The following is a 20,024-nucleotide window of genomic DNA, read 5'->3' as shown; positions in this document are numbered from 1 at the left end:
GGAGAGTGTTCTTTAATAAAGTTACTCAGTTGATTGCATCCTGCCTTTGAGTCATAACCTTGCTCTCGGCCGTCACATACTCGTAGAATACTTCACATATCGAAATGAAATTTATGGGATGGATATTTACTTTATCCATTCCAATTTTCCTGTTGATATCTACCATAGTAGAGCCACAGCACACGTTTATTTCGGTATGGGATGAATGGTTATTTTGGTGGGTGGAGTAAATTGTTCCTAGAATAATTCACGTATCTAAATGAAAATTTCATGGATTGATGTGAAACAGTTTTTCTGTTTCTGCCAAATATCATGGTAATATCTTGAATATGCTGTTAAATGTATCAACATTACAGTGAACTGCGTGATAGTGAGCGACATCAACTAGGGACAATGCCGATCTCATAAACAACATCCGTCTAGAGTTGTACCTGCTAGTTTATATTAATATTATGAACCAGTAACTCGTTTATTTTCTTAAAATCGATGAGTTTGTTTTATTTTGCTGTGTTATGGTGTATACGTTAATTTAGTTTGATTTGAATTTTAAATTTTGTTTCTTTAAAATAGAGAGAGAGAGAGAGAGAGAGAGAGAGAGAGAGAGAGAGAGAGGAGTCTGTTATATAACTTCACTAAACAATACTGTGGCGGTGTGCCAAAGATCTCTCTCTCTCTCTCTCTCTCTCTCTCTCTCTCTCTCTCTTCACGGTGGTTCCTGTGTTAGCAGTTTATATTATATATAGGTAGTTTTAATGTGATTTATAATGGTGGACTAGCCTATTGACATTCATGATATCCCATTGTCATTTCTCATTGACGCTGTGTTGGGAAATCGAACCACCGAATCAGAATTCAGCTCGCTGACTGATTATAGGGGCTAATAAGAGAGCCTAGTAAAGTCAGTGGTCTAATAACGTGGGCTTTTGAATAGAGTTCGTAGTTAATGATTTCCCATTCTGTTATCTAATATTGTGATTGTGTGAAGAAGAGCCTTTTTTTTTTTTTTTTTTTTTTTTTTTTTTTTTTTTTTTTGCATCTCAATTCGTAAAATTTCTGTGGTTTTGGAGGTAACCCATTGCGTCTGTTTTCATGATTACCTCTGACAACGAAGTTGGAAGGAGGTTATATTTTACCCCCTGTTTGTGTTTGTGTGTGCGGTTTTTTTTTTTTTTTTTTTTTTTTTTTTGTGAGCAGCTTCCTGGTCACAATTTTATTCGTAGAGTAATGAAACTTGCAGGGATTAACTGTTGAACTAAAAAGCTTGAAATTATTAAATTTCGGAAGGTCAAGGTCACAGTCAAGCAAAATGTCCAATTCACGTAATCAGCCATTAGTTTAGACATCGTTGTCTCAGAGACTTCAAACTTGGTTCATATTTGAGTGTGTGAAAGTCCACACCAGTTAATACTTGGTCAAATCCAAGGTCAAAATCAAGGAAAATGTCAAATTCCGGTCAACTAGACGGCCACAATTTTAATCTTAAAGTAATGAAACTTGTAGGGATTTTAAACTTACGTAAAGAGCTGTTAAGTTCGAAGGTCAAGGTCAAGCAAAAGGTCAAATTCCGGTCATCAGCCATACGGCTGCAATTTTGATCGTAAAACAATGAAACTTGTAAGGATTTTAAACTTATGTAAAGAGCTGGAAAAGATTAATTAATTCTGGGTAAGACACGCTGGTTTCGAGAAATAAGCTGCTGTGGCGTAGGTCTGCACTCTCAGAGTGCATTTCTAGTAGTTTACTGTTTTATCTGGTCTTTTCTCACTACCTCGAATGTTAGACCTCTCTCCATGCCGTTTTTTCATTTTCTTTATTTACAAAATATCTGGATTACGTTATAACTTTGTTTCTATGTTAACAATGAAATATGAGCAAAAGAAGTCTGTGGGTAATAAGAGAAGAGTAAGACAGTACACAGCTCTGAAGTGTTCGAGAATATCCCTTCAAGCAATGGAACTCGAACTCAAACAATGGAAGGTCCCGTAGAGAGGCTATCCCATAGTAAATTCGTGGGTTGATGATATTAATTATATAATCACCACCTGAAATGATACAGCCTCTTCTAGCAGTACAGACACGCCCATATCTTTATACAAAACATTGTTTAGACAAAATTAAAATATAAGCAAAATTAAATTGCTTTAAAAAAGGCCAAAAGTTAGTGTACAATTTACTTCATAACGCGAGTCAAAGTCATAAGGAAATACTTTTGAAAGTTATTACGTGAAAAAAAAAACTTTTCGTCCGTTAGTCTGATCTTTTAAGTATTCACCAAAGTGATCCCACTATATCACTTTATTACAGTAATAATAATAATGATTTTGATATCATTCTTGTTATTAGACTAAGCAAAGTATCATACTATTGTAAACAGTATTAATTTATTTTTGTTTTTCAAGGATACTAATTTTTTCAGTTCTTTTATAGTTCGTTGCTGAACATTTTAAAGGCTGCCATGATCATTTTATCAAGATAAATCTGTCTTGCATCAGTTGACTACAGAAACGTCAAAAAGCTGGATTTTCCTTCAGAGCTAACTTTCACAGCGGCGTCGGTTGACTTTTCATTCTAGAATGAAGACGTCCTTCCAATCACAAGGAAATGAAGAACTCCCAGATAAAATGTTTATAAACGACCTTATCCTTTTCTCCCCCTTCCAGTGTCCTTGGCTACCATGGTAACCACCCCCCCCCCTCTCTCTCTCTCTCTCCTCTCTCTCTCTCTCTCTCTCTCTCTCTCTCTCTCTCTCTCTCTCTCTCTCTGAAAAATAAATATCAAGGGGTTTCTTAAAATGGTTTGTCCTTATCCCGGATGTCACTCTTTTGTAGGACTTTATAAAACCAAGAGCACACAATGACGATTTAAATACTGATTCGTTTGATTAGGCCTTGATGTGCGGACAGTCCATTCATATTTTTTTTTTCATTGCATATTGTATCAAATTAATCGGTGTCTCGAAAGCAGGTAACAGTTAAGACGCAAACACTTTGGCACTCAGTGAAGACATTAAAATCTTGTTTCCGGCACAGTTTAGGCTATTGATGGTCACTCCCCTGATTGTTTTTTGGAATTTAGAAAGGAATTGAGATGAACGTTCATCAGATCCATGTAGGGCTCAAAAGGGTTTGACAATCAAATAGCAATTTGAGTATGCCTTAATTACAGTCGAATTTATATGATAACGTTTTGCGGTAGCACTCTCTTTATAGAAATTATCGTCCATTGAACTCCAGCTCATCAACACCTCTCATATTTATCTGAATTTCTGCAATTACTCTGTGACATTCCTTTCCAAGCATTCATCTAAATACAGGTTCTGTGCTATGAGCAATTTTTCTTACATTAATAATTCAGGCATTGATGGATATAAACATCGTTTAGTCTAGTCAGTATTTGGATGGGGGACCACCAAGATAAGTCAGAGTTTTTGCCTATACGCTACTTGAGAAGTGATGTATACAGTAGTCTCCAATGTTTAGCTTCATTACATACTATGTGAAGCATTAACTTGAAAACGGCAGTGAATTAAATAAGTTTATATGAAATAGTAGACTTACTTACCGTACTCAAAATTATCCCTTATGAACATTAATCATAATGCTTTATTGTGCCTTATCATATTTCTACAGTTTTAGATTAACCTAGTGCTTAAACTATACGATTTATTAATATAATACATTTTCCTATTCCTTGTATCCAGCCATTACTATACTTGCAAGTTCACTTGGTTTGGAATTTCATATTATCTCCATATACAATCAGTACAGAAAAAAAAAATTCTTACTTTTAACCATGATAGATTCATATCTGCATTACAGTTTCTCAACATGCAGGACAAGATTGCATAGGTCAATCTAATAAAATACCCTTTTTATGTACTTACGACTAAACTTGCCTTCTGATTAGCATTAAATTAAACTTTTTAGTAACTGTCAGCCGATTAATTGGACAAAGTAAATAGCCGAGAATTAATATGAAAACCTTTTAGGTTTTTATTATACATCCAATAAACTATATTTATCCCTATTAATCCCCCATTAACTTGATAAGGCTCATTTTATATTACGTCAATGGACCATACTTAAGACCCTCTAATTGTCCTTCTTATTTTACCAATATCTTATCCAATCTTCAGGAACCTTTCCCACGTCAAAGGTATTAGTTTCTTGGTATTGGTGTATTTCCCCAAGTGTTTCGCGTATTCTTACAATGTTGAAAGATCTTCATCAATTGTACCTTGTGCACCTGTCCAGCTATAAACAGCTTCTTTCTTGATGCTACAGTCAAGCGTTGTGTCATAAAATATTTTATTCTTTCTCTAATTACAAGCTTTGTCGGTGATAATAACCTTGATTTTCAGCCAATTTGTGTATGCCTGATAGTAAGTAATGAGAAACAAATTTGTTTCTTGTCCCAGTTAATACGTTTCAACACTTGATAAAGGCAAAATTACTTTTCCCTTCTGGAAAAACATTTGAAAGTTGGCTTGGATTAATCGAGGTCATTTGGTGATATAAATAAAAAAAAAGTTCAAATATATACCATTTTTTTTTTACCCAAACCTTCGTGATATTTTATTGAGAGTTAAAATCGAAAAGTCGGTGTTGATCATCAACACCGACTTTTCGATTTTAACACTACTGTTCGACAATAAATTAGAAATATAAGCATTCATCAGTTAACCCAAGATGATAATTACAATATATTATGTAAACTTGACATACAGATTAAGGAAATTTTTGGACCTGCAAATGAACTATAGAAAATAAATGGACTGGCACAGATGAAAAATATGTTTGGATGTATTTGATGAAAACCCCCCTAAATATCCTGTATTATTACATGATTAATTGGCGAAAGAAATTATAATTTATTACCAGTAAAATTGTCGATGTGCCATTTTTCCTTGTAAGTTGGATATCACTCATGAAATTTACCTTGTTTTTATGTAATTGCTGACCAAAAACATTAGCTAGTAAAAGAATTAACTTTCACATATTGATATCAGAAAAGTGACGAAAAGCGATCAAAGTAAACGGACTGAAATGTTAGCTTCAAGTCTGAACCCTTGGGGAAATTTCAGATAGTAGACCGTAAAATATATTTCTTTACATCAAGTAGAAACTAAATATAGACGTTCGTAGTATAGAAGCAAGTGTCCGTGGAGTGGTAAGTGTTGAGCAATTAAGCGAGATAAGAGATAATCGAACATCTTTGAATCAAAAAAAAAAAAAAAAAAAAACCTAATTTTTAGGGGTTGGTACAACAATTACCTATATTTTCTAGCCTGTCTGTAATTAGTGAAGTTCACTGTAATAAAATTATAGATTGGAGATGAAATTAGATTGATTGTGTACACTAGCATCAACGGACTATATGTTATTAGATAAATTTTATTTGATAACGTTGACTTTTGACTTTGAAATGCGATCTGTGATAAGTAATTTATATTGACAAACAAGATTTGATTGCCATACTAACCCCAAATGGACTTGTTTCTGGTGGGAAAGAATATCGTGAATTACTAACATGTTCATTCTGTAACTGGTGAATCAAAGATGAACACACTGTATAAACAAAATCCACGATATCGGCTCATCAACATAATGTCTACTGTACCAACCGTGTGTCACACGATCGTACATAAATTATTTTGTATATATTATGCTTGTATCTGCGCTCTTCCCTCGCACTAAAAAGAACCTGAATAAACAGGTCTCCGTTTTTCATCTCTAACATTGTCTGTCTTGTGAACATGAAAATTCCTGTTGCCTTGAGGTTTTGTATGTAAAGGAGAGTGTTCTTTAATAAAGTTACTCAGTTGATTGTATCCTGCCTTTGAGTCATAACCTTTCTCTCTGCCGTCACACTACCCTCCAATACCCACATAAACCGCGACTACCTCAATCTTTCTTTCTTCTTCACTTTTAGTCCTATCCAGTCAAGACTTTCTCGGCTTCCCTCCACCCGCATTCACAAGTCTAACTTCCTCGATTCTCTGCTTTTGGTCGAGCAACCACAAAACACTCAACTCGATGTTTTCACCGTGACCAAAGATTTACCACACCTTGTAGCATGACATTTTTAATGCTTTCAACATTTTATACTCCACGTGTACAACATAAAAACACACTGACATTCCATAAATCCATTTCGGTGTCTTAAAATAGAGTTAGTTCAACAATCCTTTATACATCCCTAATTTTCTTGTTCAGAAATTCTCCATCCCTTCCTAAAATTTCCAGTGCTTTAGTTACCCTCTTGTCTCACCAATTCTAAGATTAACCTCTTTCTCTCATATCACAAGGGAACCACTTTCATTCCTGCACATCTCATACTAATCATCATTGCTCAGTCTTATAATCCTGCATGATGTAAGGTTTATGAAGCTTCCTCATAAAATGATACTGGAGTCATTGTAATCGCTACTATACTACTGACACTGCTGCCCAAGGAAGACCAAATTCCTTAGAATATTATGGTGCGTCTTGTCTTTATAGCATAGTAACTCGTAATGACTGGTTGCAGACCCCTTGATTAGAAGAAATTACTCTAATTGGCGGATGATGAGCTTCTTCGCTCGAAACCAATTGCAGTAGCATTTTGCTTAACTGTTCGAAATAAGTAAAAGCCTTCTCTGCACAGTAGTTGTCAATATCACGAAATTCCCATGATATGCAGCCTCATACCTTACACACACTTTATATATATATATATATATATATATATATATATATATATATATATATATATATATATATATATATATATATATATATATATATATATATGTGTGTGTGTGTGTGTGTGTGGGTGTGTCACGCTCCAAATAAATAGTTTTTCATGACAAGGAAAAGAACACATTTTTAATTCTATATTAAAACAGTGTTGGACATTGAATGCCCCCTTGAGAAATAATGATATTTATATATGACTGGAAAAAAATGTGTATGGCCACGTGCTGATCTCAACATCACGTTGCGATCCACACGATTCCTGTATTAATTAATGGCCTATCTGGTAATGGCTGGGACTCTTTATTTAACATATGTACGAGTGGGGGACTCGAACACCTGCTTTAATTTTTCTTTCGTCGCTTTGGAAGTCATCATTATAGCAAACTTATTACTCATAACCATTTTATGTCATTAATGTATAGAGCGAATGACACGAGGATTCTTACGTAAGTGATTTTCGATATTAGTTTGGGTGGTCATGTGAATTTTATAGAACTATATTATTTATGAGGGTGACTCATACATGTATGTTTACACACACACACACACACACACACATATATATATATATATATATATATATATATATATATATATATATATATATATATATATATATATATATACATATATATATATATATATATATATATATATATATATATATATATATATGTGTGTGTGTGTGTGTGTGTGTGTGTGTGTGTGTGTGTGTGTGTGTGTGTGTGTAATCGCATTTTATAACATATTTACACGAAATAAAGTCAAATTTACGCAAAATCAAAACAAGTGTGAAATTTTTTATTCTGTAAAGTTATTACAAATTTATACTAAATAGAATTTTTGCATTTTCTTGTGGTATGGAACGCAAGCTAGAGCAAATTAAGCATGATTTGTATGGAGTCCTATTGATTTTATGTATTTCTAATATCATGTAAATTATAAACGCAAAGAACTTCGAATAAAAATAGAAAAAAAAACCTATGGAGTAGATATGATTTCATATAAAATAATGCAGATTTTTATTGAATATTTTTATCTTTATTCAAACCTTGATTTGAATTTTAAGAATATAAAATTAACCCAAAAATTGCAGCGGATATTTAGGTTCGTATCCTGCGAGTCATTATTCACCCATAAATACAGTAACTAAAACTGGTAGTCCATTTTTCCCATCTTTAAAGCAGTAGAAATTTTTAGGCTCGTTATGCATATACCAAATCCTCTGACCCTCCCTCTATGCAAGAGCCCCCTCCCCCGTATCTTCATTGTTATTTGCTTTAGATTTCATGTTTTACATTGTAACATATATGTCAATCATCACATGAAAAGGAGACCAAACGAAGTCGTCTGCTTATTTTTATGGGACAAAAGAAAGTCTTTCATGTAAACGTTTTGTATGAACGTGTTGAAACGTTTTAGGCTTTTATTTATGTTATTAATCACAAGATAACTTAGATTTTACAAACAATGCTATGGTTAACCCTAATTTCAAAATATCTATGAAGTATGAAATTGTCAAGCAGAAGTGTCTTGTCATTTTATTTTTGATAAACAGTTTCGTAACAATTTAGCTTGTGAAAATGCTATTCTATAACTGTTTGTATTTTTTTTCCTTTGTTCCATATCAGTATTCGAACTCTTTCCCCGAACTTCGAAATTTTGAACAACGGGTTTTCTCTAGGTAAAGAGGCTGTTCGAATTGTTTTTTTTTTTCAGAAAACGAGCACACTTACCGTATATAAGTTTTATATATTTCCAAATGGCGTGATACGAAAGGGTGTAAGAAAGCTGCAAAAATCCCAAACTTTCCTTTCTTTCTAAAATACCCACTCAAAAATTGCTTATAAGAACTTCTTAAACTTTTTTTAAACTAGTTTCGAATCTCCGAAATCCTCCTTGAACTGGTTCTCTGAACACGGCGAACCTTTCGAGACTACAGTAGCTTCAAACCTTTCCTTCAAGAAAAGATGGATTTGGTAGTCAAATATTTCACAGTGAACACCGTGGTGCGAGAGATCTTGCCATCAGATGTTTTTGTTGTGAAAGAACTTATATTTTTCATTGTTAAATGAAAGGGAGTATGGCGGGCTCTCTCATTCACGAGTACCGAGGTGAGTTTTTGGGTTTTGTTTTCGTATAAATGTATAGTTTTTTAAGACTCTTTTGGTTTATGCAAGGGACGAATTCTGTGCAAGTTGGGTTGTTTTGGAAACCAGCACTAAAAGTTAATGCTGCGGTTTGTTTTATCATAGTCAAAGCACCAGTGTGAATTTGATTTTGTGAAAGGCGTAAAAATTTAATTGAAAACGGAATTGTATTCTTTTGGGATAGCAATATTCAAGTAGGGGTATTTTTTCATAAACCTTCATAGTAGGCCTGTGATTAAGTGTAATTCATTCCAAGACAGATTTCATGAAAATTGTGCTTTCTTACCATCTTTGCCGTAGGTAGTCAGGATTAGTTGGAATTTAAAAATCAAAAATTTCTCCATCATGAATATTGGAGTTTTGAGAATTTTATTTTTCAAAGTTATAATTATGAGCCATCGCAGACACCGAAAGTTTACCTGAAAGTTTTTTTGTTTACATTCTTGTGTTAGGGAAAATGAGACGTAGTGCATCGCTCTAATAAGGCTGTTTTTTTATGAATCCCGTCAGGTGTATTATCTTCCTTAAAAATTGAAAATTTCTATTATATAACTGCTATAATAGTACATGGTGAGTATATGCTACGTTATTCTACGTTTTTTTTTTCCAAGAAAGTTAGTTTAAAAAGGTTTTAGTTTGACGAAATATTAAGAGTGTCAGTTGCTAAATGAGTATATGTTGTTGTTGTTGTTGTTGTTGTTGTTGTTGTTGTTGTAGATTGCCTGGCCCTTCCAGCCTTAGGCACAGGGTCTTGCAATTTTATGTGCAGCCGAAAGTCCATAAAATTATAATTATGCTTTAATGAGTAATTTTGATTTCAAACTAGTAACTATATATAAAAGTCTCAACTTGAAACTAGGTATTAAATATTGGTTTTGTTGTTCCCCACCCTATATGGTTTCGCAAATGATTGTTCCCGAATCTTTACTTCCCGTATAAGCCTTTAAATGGTTTTTTTCAAGTCTTTTGGTTCGTGTACTTTTAAATATATCTACTAGGCAATTTGCAAATGTCCACTTTGCATCTCCTATTGAATAATTTTAATTTATATTAACTCGTACCTCTTATTCGATATTTTTGTGAAATAATTTTGTAATTATCCTTTCATTTACATACCAGACTTCTTGAACACTGTACCCCAATAAGTATGTCTTGTAAAAATGTAAATTTAGAACCACAGGTGGCCAAAATTTTCTAGTTATTTTTAGCATACATATGATACACTGAAATGCTTATTGACTGCATAACCCTTGAACTGTTAACCTCATTAGATGTCGCTTTTAAACTCTGTTTATCTTATTAGTTAACCTATACTAGAAATGTCCGATAGTATAAATTGAGTATATGGACAAGACATGATTATGCACTATAAGATTATTATTACTGGTATTATTAAGCCGAATGGTGATGTTTGTATAGTTTCTAGAAGTGTTACTCTACAGGAACTCTCAATATTCAAAGCAGGGGATGTGTTCTGTGTATATTACATTGCACAGTTGGTCAGTCCGGGTGCCTTGTTTACCTTGCTATCACAACTCGTATATGGATTTAATAGATTATCATGGATAGATATGGATGAAGTGACAAACATAGACTATCTGAACCAAGAACAAATAGTAACTTTGGTGAAAGGGCTTTCAGCTACTGTGCGCCTAGACATTATAATAAACTTCCAACTTGAATGAAGGACTTAAAGGGAGTAATTGAATTTAAGAAGAAACTAAAGACATTACTTTTCACAAGATCATATAATTTGGAAGATGCTACAATCAAAAAATTGTACAAGTTATAATGAAAATGTTTCGTTAGATGATTGATATGGACCCGCTCGATAAGTAGTTCACTCGACTTCAGTGGAGGGTTGGATTTAAACCCAAAACAAAGAGAAACAAAGAGAAAAAGAAAGGGATAGGATCGGTTTCTTTCAGTGCCTTGCAGTCAGGCTTCTTAGCTCAGACGGACCTGAAGGGATTTCTTTGATTTTTATAGGATAGTAGACCATCAAGCTCAGCGCTCTTTACCTATTTGTCTCATTGACTCCCCCTACCTTGTCACCACGACGCTCACTCTTGTTACAGGATTTCAGCCACTTTTGGTGTTTACCAGCAATTCCTTGGATATTAGTCTATAACGTATAATTAACCCGGATCATCTTGTAAATTATGACCGTTTTGGACAAGCATTAGTTTAATAATACTCTTACGTTAATAATACTCTTATACGTTGTTCATATGTAGGTTTTTGATCGTAATATGGTTAACAAGGAGCAAACTGCTTTAGTCGTATACATAAACTCGTTGGGTTCTGAATTTTCTTGTTTTCTTGAGCAATTCAACCTTTGTGCAACTCATCCTCATTCCTTTAACTTAAGTATAATAACCCACCGTTTCCCTATTCATGGGTATTCTTACTAGAGAAAATGGGTGTCTTGAGTTTCTCCTGTAACATTTTACCCATATTCTATGCCTTCATTAAAGGCTGTGCTGAATCCTGAGTTAGGAGGGCATTACCCATTCTTTACAATATTTACGAGCATTTGATCCCTGGGCCACATTCCTTTTAACAGCGACCTCCCATCAGTGTCACGGAAAACTACTTTTTACATCCGATAAGAGAAAAAAAAATTCTGCAGTGAATGTGAATTCCTCTCTCTCTCTCTCTCTCTCTCTCTCTCTCTCTCTCTCTCTCTCTCTCTCTCTCTCTCTCTCTCTCTCTCTCTCTCTCCATTGGTCTGTTATGGAATCAGTTCCCCTCAGTTAAGAAATTAATGGATATAGGTATGTATTTAACACAATGAACCTTTGTTCATACTTTGGTCCAATGTAAGGCTATTATCCTATATATGAAATTATTGAAACTATAGTTACAGTTTTGAGCAATTGTAATGCAATTCGCCACTGCTGCTTAGTTAATTTCCATAGAGGAATTGAAAATTGTGTAGTAGGATAGGTTGAAATTTTGAACAGAATTTGGGTCCTAAAGTTTATAAGTATTATTGATGAAATACATTTTTTTGATGTGTTTGGATGACAGATACTATAATATATTTGAAAATTAAAGCTTTACTATAGAAATTAGGCTTGTGTTGAAAATAAGGTTGAGGAAATGTAAATCACAGGATACCTTTTCATATGTAAGAGTTGAAAATTGATAGAAGATTTTTCTCTTTTAACTTCTAATCCAGGTTCACTAATATTATTGCCCTTCATAAACATGGCTATATAGGCCTACATTTAAAAAGTGTATTTTTACTCAATACAGAATTGCAACGTTAGTTTTTTCTTTGCTGTCCCTAATTGATGGAATCTCTCTCTCTCTCTCTCTCTCTCTCTCTCTGATTCGTAAAGGTACCTGAAGAAATACTTTAGTTTGAGCAATATTTATAGATTTAAAAACTAGTTCACAGCATTGCTATAGAGTATTTAAACTAAGGAAATTCCATGGATGAATTATAACATATAGTAGAGAGCAGGAAATTGGTTGTATCAGAGTATTATTATTATTATTATTATTATTATTATTATTATTATTATTATTAGCCAAGCTACAACCCTAGTTGGAAAGCAAGATGCTATAAACCCAAGGGCTCCAACAGGGAAAAATAGCCCAGTGAGGAAAGGAAATAAATAAATGATGAGAATAAATTAACAATATATCATTCTAAAAACAGTAACAGCGTCAAAACAGATATGTTTTATATAAACTATTAATAACGACAAAAACAGATATGTCATATGTAAACAATAAAAACTCATGTCAGCCTGGTCAACATAAAAACATTTGCTCCAACTTTGAACTTTTGAAGTTCCACTGATTCAACTACCCGATTAGGAAGATCATTCCACAACTTAGGAACAGCTGGAATAAAACTTCTAGAATACTATGTAGTATTGAGCCTCATGATGGAGAAGGCCTGGCTATTAGAATTAACTGCCTGCCTTGTATTACGAACTTAAATTTGGCCGTTGTATGAAAAGAGGAACTATCGAGAGTTGTAGACCTTTAAATGTGATCCCCTCCCGAGGAGTGTGCAAATAAGTTTATAAGAATTTTACCTATTTTACTGGTTATCTATAGTACGCCCGGCAAATCATTATTATAATTACTAGCTAAGATACAATTTATACAAACCTTTTTGGAAAAGCAGGATGCTATCATCTCAATAGTCCCCACAAAGAAAATAGCCCAGGGAGGAACTGCAATAAGGAAACAAATTAGAATAGTAAGCCTCAGTGTACCCTAAAGCAAGAAAACTGTTGCCCAAGACAGTAGAAGACCATAGTACAGACTACAAAGGCAATGACACTACAAAATAATGTACCATATACATATATGTTTGTCTTGCTATTACTTTCTTCAGAATACAGTCATAAATTATCAACAGGACCTTAGCTAGATTAAGACATTAGGTTAACTGTCCCCTGAACATTTTTTGAAAGAAATAGTTCGGCCGAATACTATTTTTATTTACAACTTAAAGTTTTCCGTTGACAGGTATTTAGTAGTTCAGTATTTTACAGATTTTTCTTTGAACGTCTTTAAAGACCATTTTCTCAAAGGTGAATGGCAGCTTTATTTGCTAAAGCTTGTTAACACGGATGACCTGAAAAATAAGCCTTGTCGTTTAGGCCTATTACAGGGTCATAAAGTACTGTGAAACCTGTCAACTCTTCCATTAAACTTCTCTCAACCCCCCCCCCCCTTAGCTCTTTGGCTGATTGTTGTTGTTTCTTTTATTTTTCTCCGATTGCAAGACACGTTAGTTGTTGCTCAATTCTATGTAAAATGAAACTATAGAGTCACGTCTCTCTCTCTCTCTCTCTCTCTCTCTCTCTCTCTCTCTCTCTCTCTCTCTCCCCAATGATTCTTGTCTCGGTTATATCCAAATTACTCCAATGTCAAACGTCACAGTTTATTTTTATCACTGATTTTATAATGCTATCAACTGCGACGTTTGTCAGGGCAAATGAAGCACTCCATCGATGTATTGACGCAAAGACTTTAATCGAACACGTGGCTGTTCAACATTAATTTGGATCCATGGAAATGTTATATAAAATATGTTTATATTGATGGTATTGCATATACTTTTATTATCTTTTCTGTATTTTACTCCTCTCATTCAAGATTTTATAGTGATGTAACTTGCACTATTTTTCTACATTCGCTTTTATTCCCGAATTTCCCTTATTACCTTTATTGTTACTAAATTAATCAAATGCCAGGATCTGCGTCGTGTTCTGATAATAATAATTATTATTATTATTATTATTATTATTATTATTATTATTATTATTATTATTATTATTATTGGACAAAAATATTTATATACAAAAGATTTACAAAAAAAGACTAATTCAAGGCGTACCTTGTACCTTTTCCTTTTTCCTACATTTCGTATTCATCAGTTCTCTGTAATGGATGGATGACTTTGGTGTCTGTTCTTAGTCGGATAGAATATAAAGAGTTTTGTCCATTCTTCATTTCCCATTACTATTTTAAAAGGTTGATTTTTTTCTCTCGCATATTTTCAAAAGTACTATTTCAGCCTCGATTTAAACCTCTTAAAGGATAGATCTCATTCACACGTGATTCTCCCTGCAACCGCATATTCAATGGAAGTCTATAAACCTTGGATTTAATTATATGGTTTAAATTCACGCATGAATGGCAAAGGCAAGGGCCAGAACATTGCCCTGGAGACTGACCATATATACACATGATCAGCTCCCAAGTCCCTCTCCAAGCTAGGGCCTGCTGACGACGCAGCAGAGACCTATAGGCTTTCAAAATCCCCCATCCTTAGCTTCACAAGGATTGTTAGGTTACAGACAGCACTAGAAACCGTCGAGCTTCATTGGGTCTCGAACGCGCGTCCATCAAACTGCCAGACTGTAACATTTCAACAACCCTTATGAATTCTCTGCCTCTGCTTCTGTTTTCTTACGTACTTGCAACCATCAAGATGATGGTGTGTCAAATCCATTAATTATGTTGTTGATTCCCACTTTGCTATCTTGCTACACAATCACATGCGAGAAGTATTGCGTGTGTTATTATGAAGCCATGTATTATTTTAAATCGATATTGATAAGGAAATCATAACATTATTGTGATTATACGTATCTCACTAAAGCATAATTACTTTTTAATCTGGGAGAATAATGTATATTCCGTATAAACTTAATATATTTTCATCCGTAATATATATATATATATATATATATATATATATATATATATATATATATATATATATATATATATATATATATATATATATATATATATATATATTCGGGCACACTACTCTATCTTGTTACTCTTCCTCTTGTTATTTTCAAGTTTTTTTAGTTTATAAATGGAAGATTTATTTTAATGTTATTGTTCTTAAAATTCTAGTTTTTCCTTATTTCCTTTCCTCACTGGACTATTTTCCCCGTTGGAGCCCTTGGGCTTATGGCATCCTGCTTTTCCAACTGGGGTTGTAGCTTAGCAAATAATAATAATAATAATAATAAAGTGATTGTTTATCCATAGCGAACATAACCAACAACCTTGAGAAAGAAACAAAAAGAGCAAAATTGTTAATACGTCGTCAGTGTTGCATCATCCACCACCAGAAGCCGGTATTTGTTGCTCATATCGCATGACCTGATTTTCTCTCAAAGCGATGTCATTGATAAAGCTTTTTATCAAATACTGTCTCATCTCATCGTAAGAAAAGATTTCGTTAAAAGGCAAGGATGAAGTTAATCCTTTGGCGAATATAATCTTCGTTATAGTTTTAAATTATCTCTCTCTCTCTCTCTCTCTCTCTCTCTCTCTCTCTCTCTCTCTCTCTCTCTCTCTCTCTGAGAAAATATTTAACTATTAAAATGACATCTTTGCTTTTATGGTTGTAATTGAATATATTTTTTTCTTTTATTTACAATAAACTATATCGGATGTCAGGATCCCAGAAAACCTCAAATCTCTCTCTCTCTCTCTCTCTCTCTCTCTCTCTCTCTCTCTCTCTCTCTCTCTCTCTCTCTCTCTCTCTCTCTCTCTCTCTCTCTCTGTTTTAAACAAGTTTTTTATCAGATAAATATATTATATTTTTCATATATTAGATTTTTCATATTTTCTTGCTTGTTTTAAAGGCTGATTTTCTGGCCCTATACAGCAGGGGAACCCTAATCTATACAGGACCTCCTCAGTCATTTTGCGATACCGAAGAGAATTTTATTGATATTTGAGTGATTATGACTTCAATAAAGGTTAATTATGATATATTTCTAATGATCTAATTTAATTTCAACAGTTTTGAAATTTCTTGAAGTTTGTTCATCTAGATAAGGCACAGGCGGCTCTTCGTTCACTCGCACAGAAAGCTCATCCGTAACAACTCGGTTAATGGTATACCCTTTTAAATCTTCTTCAACATGTTTTTTTTTTTTCTTAAGAACCTTTCCATAATTCAGACATACCTTACTAATCCTAGTCAGCCTCTGTTATCACGGTGACTGTCACCACTGTAATCAGAATCACACTGGTAATCCCACTCTGTGTTGATCCATTTATTCAATATCTTAAACTGCTCTCGTAATGTCTTCAGCTATGTGCTTGATCATTATGACATAAAAGTTTTCCACTCTTGGACCATTTAGCTATGTATTTTTGCAATCCTTCACATTCAACAAATTTTCTATTTTTTCACTCAATAGACTCAGGACTCCGTATTTATTATTATTATTATTATTATTATTATTATTATTATTATTATTATTATTATTAAATGCTAAGCTACATCCCTAGTTGGAAAAGCAGGATGCTATATGCCCATGGGCCACAACAGGGAAAACGGCCCAGTGAGGAAAGGCAATAAAGAAAAATAGAATATTTTTAGTAACATTAAAATATTTCCTATAAACAAACTATAAAAACGTACGCTTCCAACAGTGTTTCTCCAATTGTATAATTTATTAAGAACGATTTGATCAAGTTACATCTTTATTTACCTCAATGTAAAACTTCAAAACTCTGTAGATTTGTTAATATTGATTCGATGAAGATTTAGAAAAAAAAAATATTCTCATTGAGGATTCTTATCAGCGCCAGCGAGATATGAATAACTACGTTTCACTTCAAGATATTTCGGTGAATGATGTAAATAGTGATAGAGAAGATGAATATTTCTATTAACTCTGTTATTATCTGGGAAATGCCCAAGTACTTATAATCATTGCTTTTGTTTAACAACCGGAAGGGGGTTATGTGACCAATCATACTTTTATCAAGTCAAGGGATTATCACCAAGGTCATAGCGGCTTCGACAAATAAATAATCGTAGATTCTCCGTTGCTTATTGGTAAACAAATTACGTAGCGTATTGTTGTTCACTTAGATATCATTCGATAATCTTCCCATTCTATCTACTGTATATCGGATGCCTCTGTTCAAATCATGTTTGTAATTTTTTATTAGTTTTTCTCATCCACTCATATTTAAGTATATAGTTTTGTGAATCTCTCTCTCTCTCTCTCTCTCTCTCTCTCTCTCTCTCTCTCTCTCTCTCTCTCTCTATATATATATATATATATATATATATATATATATATATATGTATATGTATATATGTATATGTATATATATATATATATATATATATAATATATATATATATATATATAAATAATGTATATATATATATATATATATATATATAAATAATGTATATATGTATATATATATGTATATAAATAATGTATATATATATATATATATATATATATATATATATATATATATATATATATATATATATATATATATATATATATATATGTACATGTGTATTTATATATTTTGTTTCTCACCCATTCCAATTTAAGTATTCTCTCTCTCTCTCTCTCTCTCTCTCTCTCTCTCTCTCTCTCTCTCTCTCTCTCTCTCTCTCTCTCTCTCTCCCTATCCAGATGATAAGCTACTTGAAGGCTTGTTGTAAGAATAGAGGTTTATGAAATGTTCAGCGTACGTGAATCTACGAAGGTCATCTCATTTGTCATCTCTTGTCATCTCTCTTGACCATGTTTCTGAACATCCCTTAAGCCAAGAAACTTTAAATTCAGGGAATTCGTAGAAATTACGAAAGCTAAGTCTTTGACATGAATCAAATTCAGGAATGACATTACTTGAATCATGTTGACCTCGCATAGTCAACTATTATGATGTCTTGGATGACCTTTCTGACGTCAACAAAGGTGAAGTAAGGTCAGTGGCACTGTTAATGGTTTCGAAGGCTAAAGAACGTAAATGGTATACAATGCAGTGTAAAATATTTAGTGACGTTCTTTCTTGGAAAATATTAAAGGAAGTGACTGTGGTTTCTTGGGATTGCAATACTTCGTAATTGACGATGTTTTTATTATTTAAGTCTTAATTTTTAAGCCTATGTTGTAGACTAAAGATCTTTCTGACTAATTTTAGTCTGTGTTCATAATGGTAGCAAGGAATTTTTGGAGAGATATTAAGTTAAAATTGTTGTCCTTAAATATTCACGTTAGATAAATAACATTTGTTGGAATTGAGGTTATTTTCATATGTTTGTTTTCATTCTTCAGAATTTATTTCCCAAACAATTCTATCTTTTCAGTGGTAATTGGGTTAGTTTGGTAGTTGCACCCGTTTTGGTTCCCATAACCAAGATCTTATTTTTTCCATTATGGTATATTAATGATGACAATATTCAAGTTTGTTTTGCCTGATGATTTGATTAACCTTAATGTTTATTGCTGTATTTAACTCATTAATTTCCGAGTCACTATGTTCACTGTTTAGAGTATGTTCATTCATACTATTATGTTTAGGATTTTTATGTATATCGCATGTACATTATGGTCAATGAAAGTATTGACAATAAAAAGTATCTATTGCGTTGTAGAAATACTTAAACATACAGTACTGTCGGGCATGATGCAATGTCACCTGTGACTTGCGACAAAACTCCGTTAATCTCTAAAAATGCTTCTCCAGCCCCATGGGGATTAAGAGGATGTCGCCTGTGACCTGCAGTCGTTGTTCATTTTGTTCTCTTAATCTAATGGGATAAGAATATAAGTAATAATTTTCGGTGCACTTGTGCAAACACGCGTGCACACACATACACACACGTATATATATATATATATATATATATATATATATATATATATATATATATATAATATATATATATATATATATATATTATATATATATATATAGTGTGTGTGTGTGTGTGTGTATACACACTTGTATATTCATGTGTACGTAAATTTATATATACTTATGTATATATAATGTACAGAAATTTATCTATACATGTGTGTATATATATATATAATATATATATATATATATATATATATATATATATATATATATATATATATATATATATATTAGAATGTGTATGTATGATTCACGAAAGCTGATGTGATCAACATAGAATGTGTGTTACAGCCACGAAAGGAAAAGTGCAAAGACTTATTAGTGATTTCGACAGACTTAGAATTTTTAATGAATAGCGTATAGTTATATTGCCAATGCAAATATCTCTGTGTTTGGTAGCCTTTTTCCTAGACAAACTTACAATCATACTTTGAGTTTAACTTCATGCCCCATAATTTGCACCATGCACCAACTATAGTTAGATTTGTTAAATGAATCGGCAACCATAAGTGTATATTTTAAGGAAATGGACTTGATCTAAAGAGAATAGCATCATCTGCATAATGCAACGAGCTTCGTTTTCTATCCCAAACCACTTATCTTGCATATATAGTATGAAAAGTAAAGGCCCGAGAACACTGTCCTGAGAAACACTAGATACTACATTCCTGGGGTCACTATGGTGCCCATTAAAAACTACTCTTTGCAATCTATTACAAATTCAATTATAATATTAAAACGCCCACCTACTATCAGTTTTAAGTTTGAAAACAAGAACTTCACAATTAATAACACGGTCAAAGGCTAGAATCAATGCCAATGATATACGAACTTCCTGATCACAATCAAAGGATTTCTGTACATTGGTGGGAATTGTAATAAGAGCATCACATACCTTGTGAAAGCCAAAATGCAAATTAGAGTTGTGGTAGTCTGGACGTAGCGT

At 33.0% G+C, this 20,024-nt stretch overlaps 2 protein-coding genes across 2 annotated transcripts in view; one reads left to right on the top strand and one right to left on the bottom strand.

Annotated features, from left to right (window-relative positions):
* LOC137629258 (uncharacterized) overlaps nucleotides 1–20,024 on the bottom strand; it is a 245,195-nt gene that overhangs the window by 156,363 nt on the left and 68,808 nt on the right. The window lies entirely within an intron of this gene.
* LOC137629552 (MAP kinase-interacting serine/threonine-protein kinase 1-like) overlaps nucleotides 8,806–20,024 on the top strand; it is a 23,222-nt gene continuing 12,003 nt past the window's right edge. Inside the window, exon 1 of the mRNA XM_068360976.1 lies at nucleotides 8,806–8,851. Coding sequence (XP_068217077.1) covers nucleotides 8,809–8,851 — 43 coding nt within the window. The 5' untranslated portion in view covers nucleotides 8,806–8,808. The remainder of the gene's footprint in view (nucleotides 8,852–20,024) is intronic.

Source organism: Palaemon carinicauda, chromosome 37 (assembly GCF_036898095.1).
Source record: "Palaemon carinicauda isolate YSFRI2023 chromosome 37, ASM3689809v2, whole genome shotgun sequence".
In the NCBI taxonomy this organism is placed as follows: Eukaryota; Metazoa; Arthropoda; class Malacostraca; order Decapoda; family Palaemonidae; genus Palaemon; species Palaemon carinicauda.
Note: the sequence above shows the minus strand (reverse complement) of the source record. Positions and strands in the feature narration are given on the sequence as shown.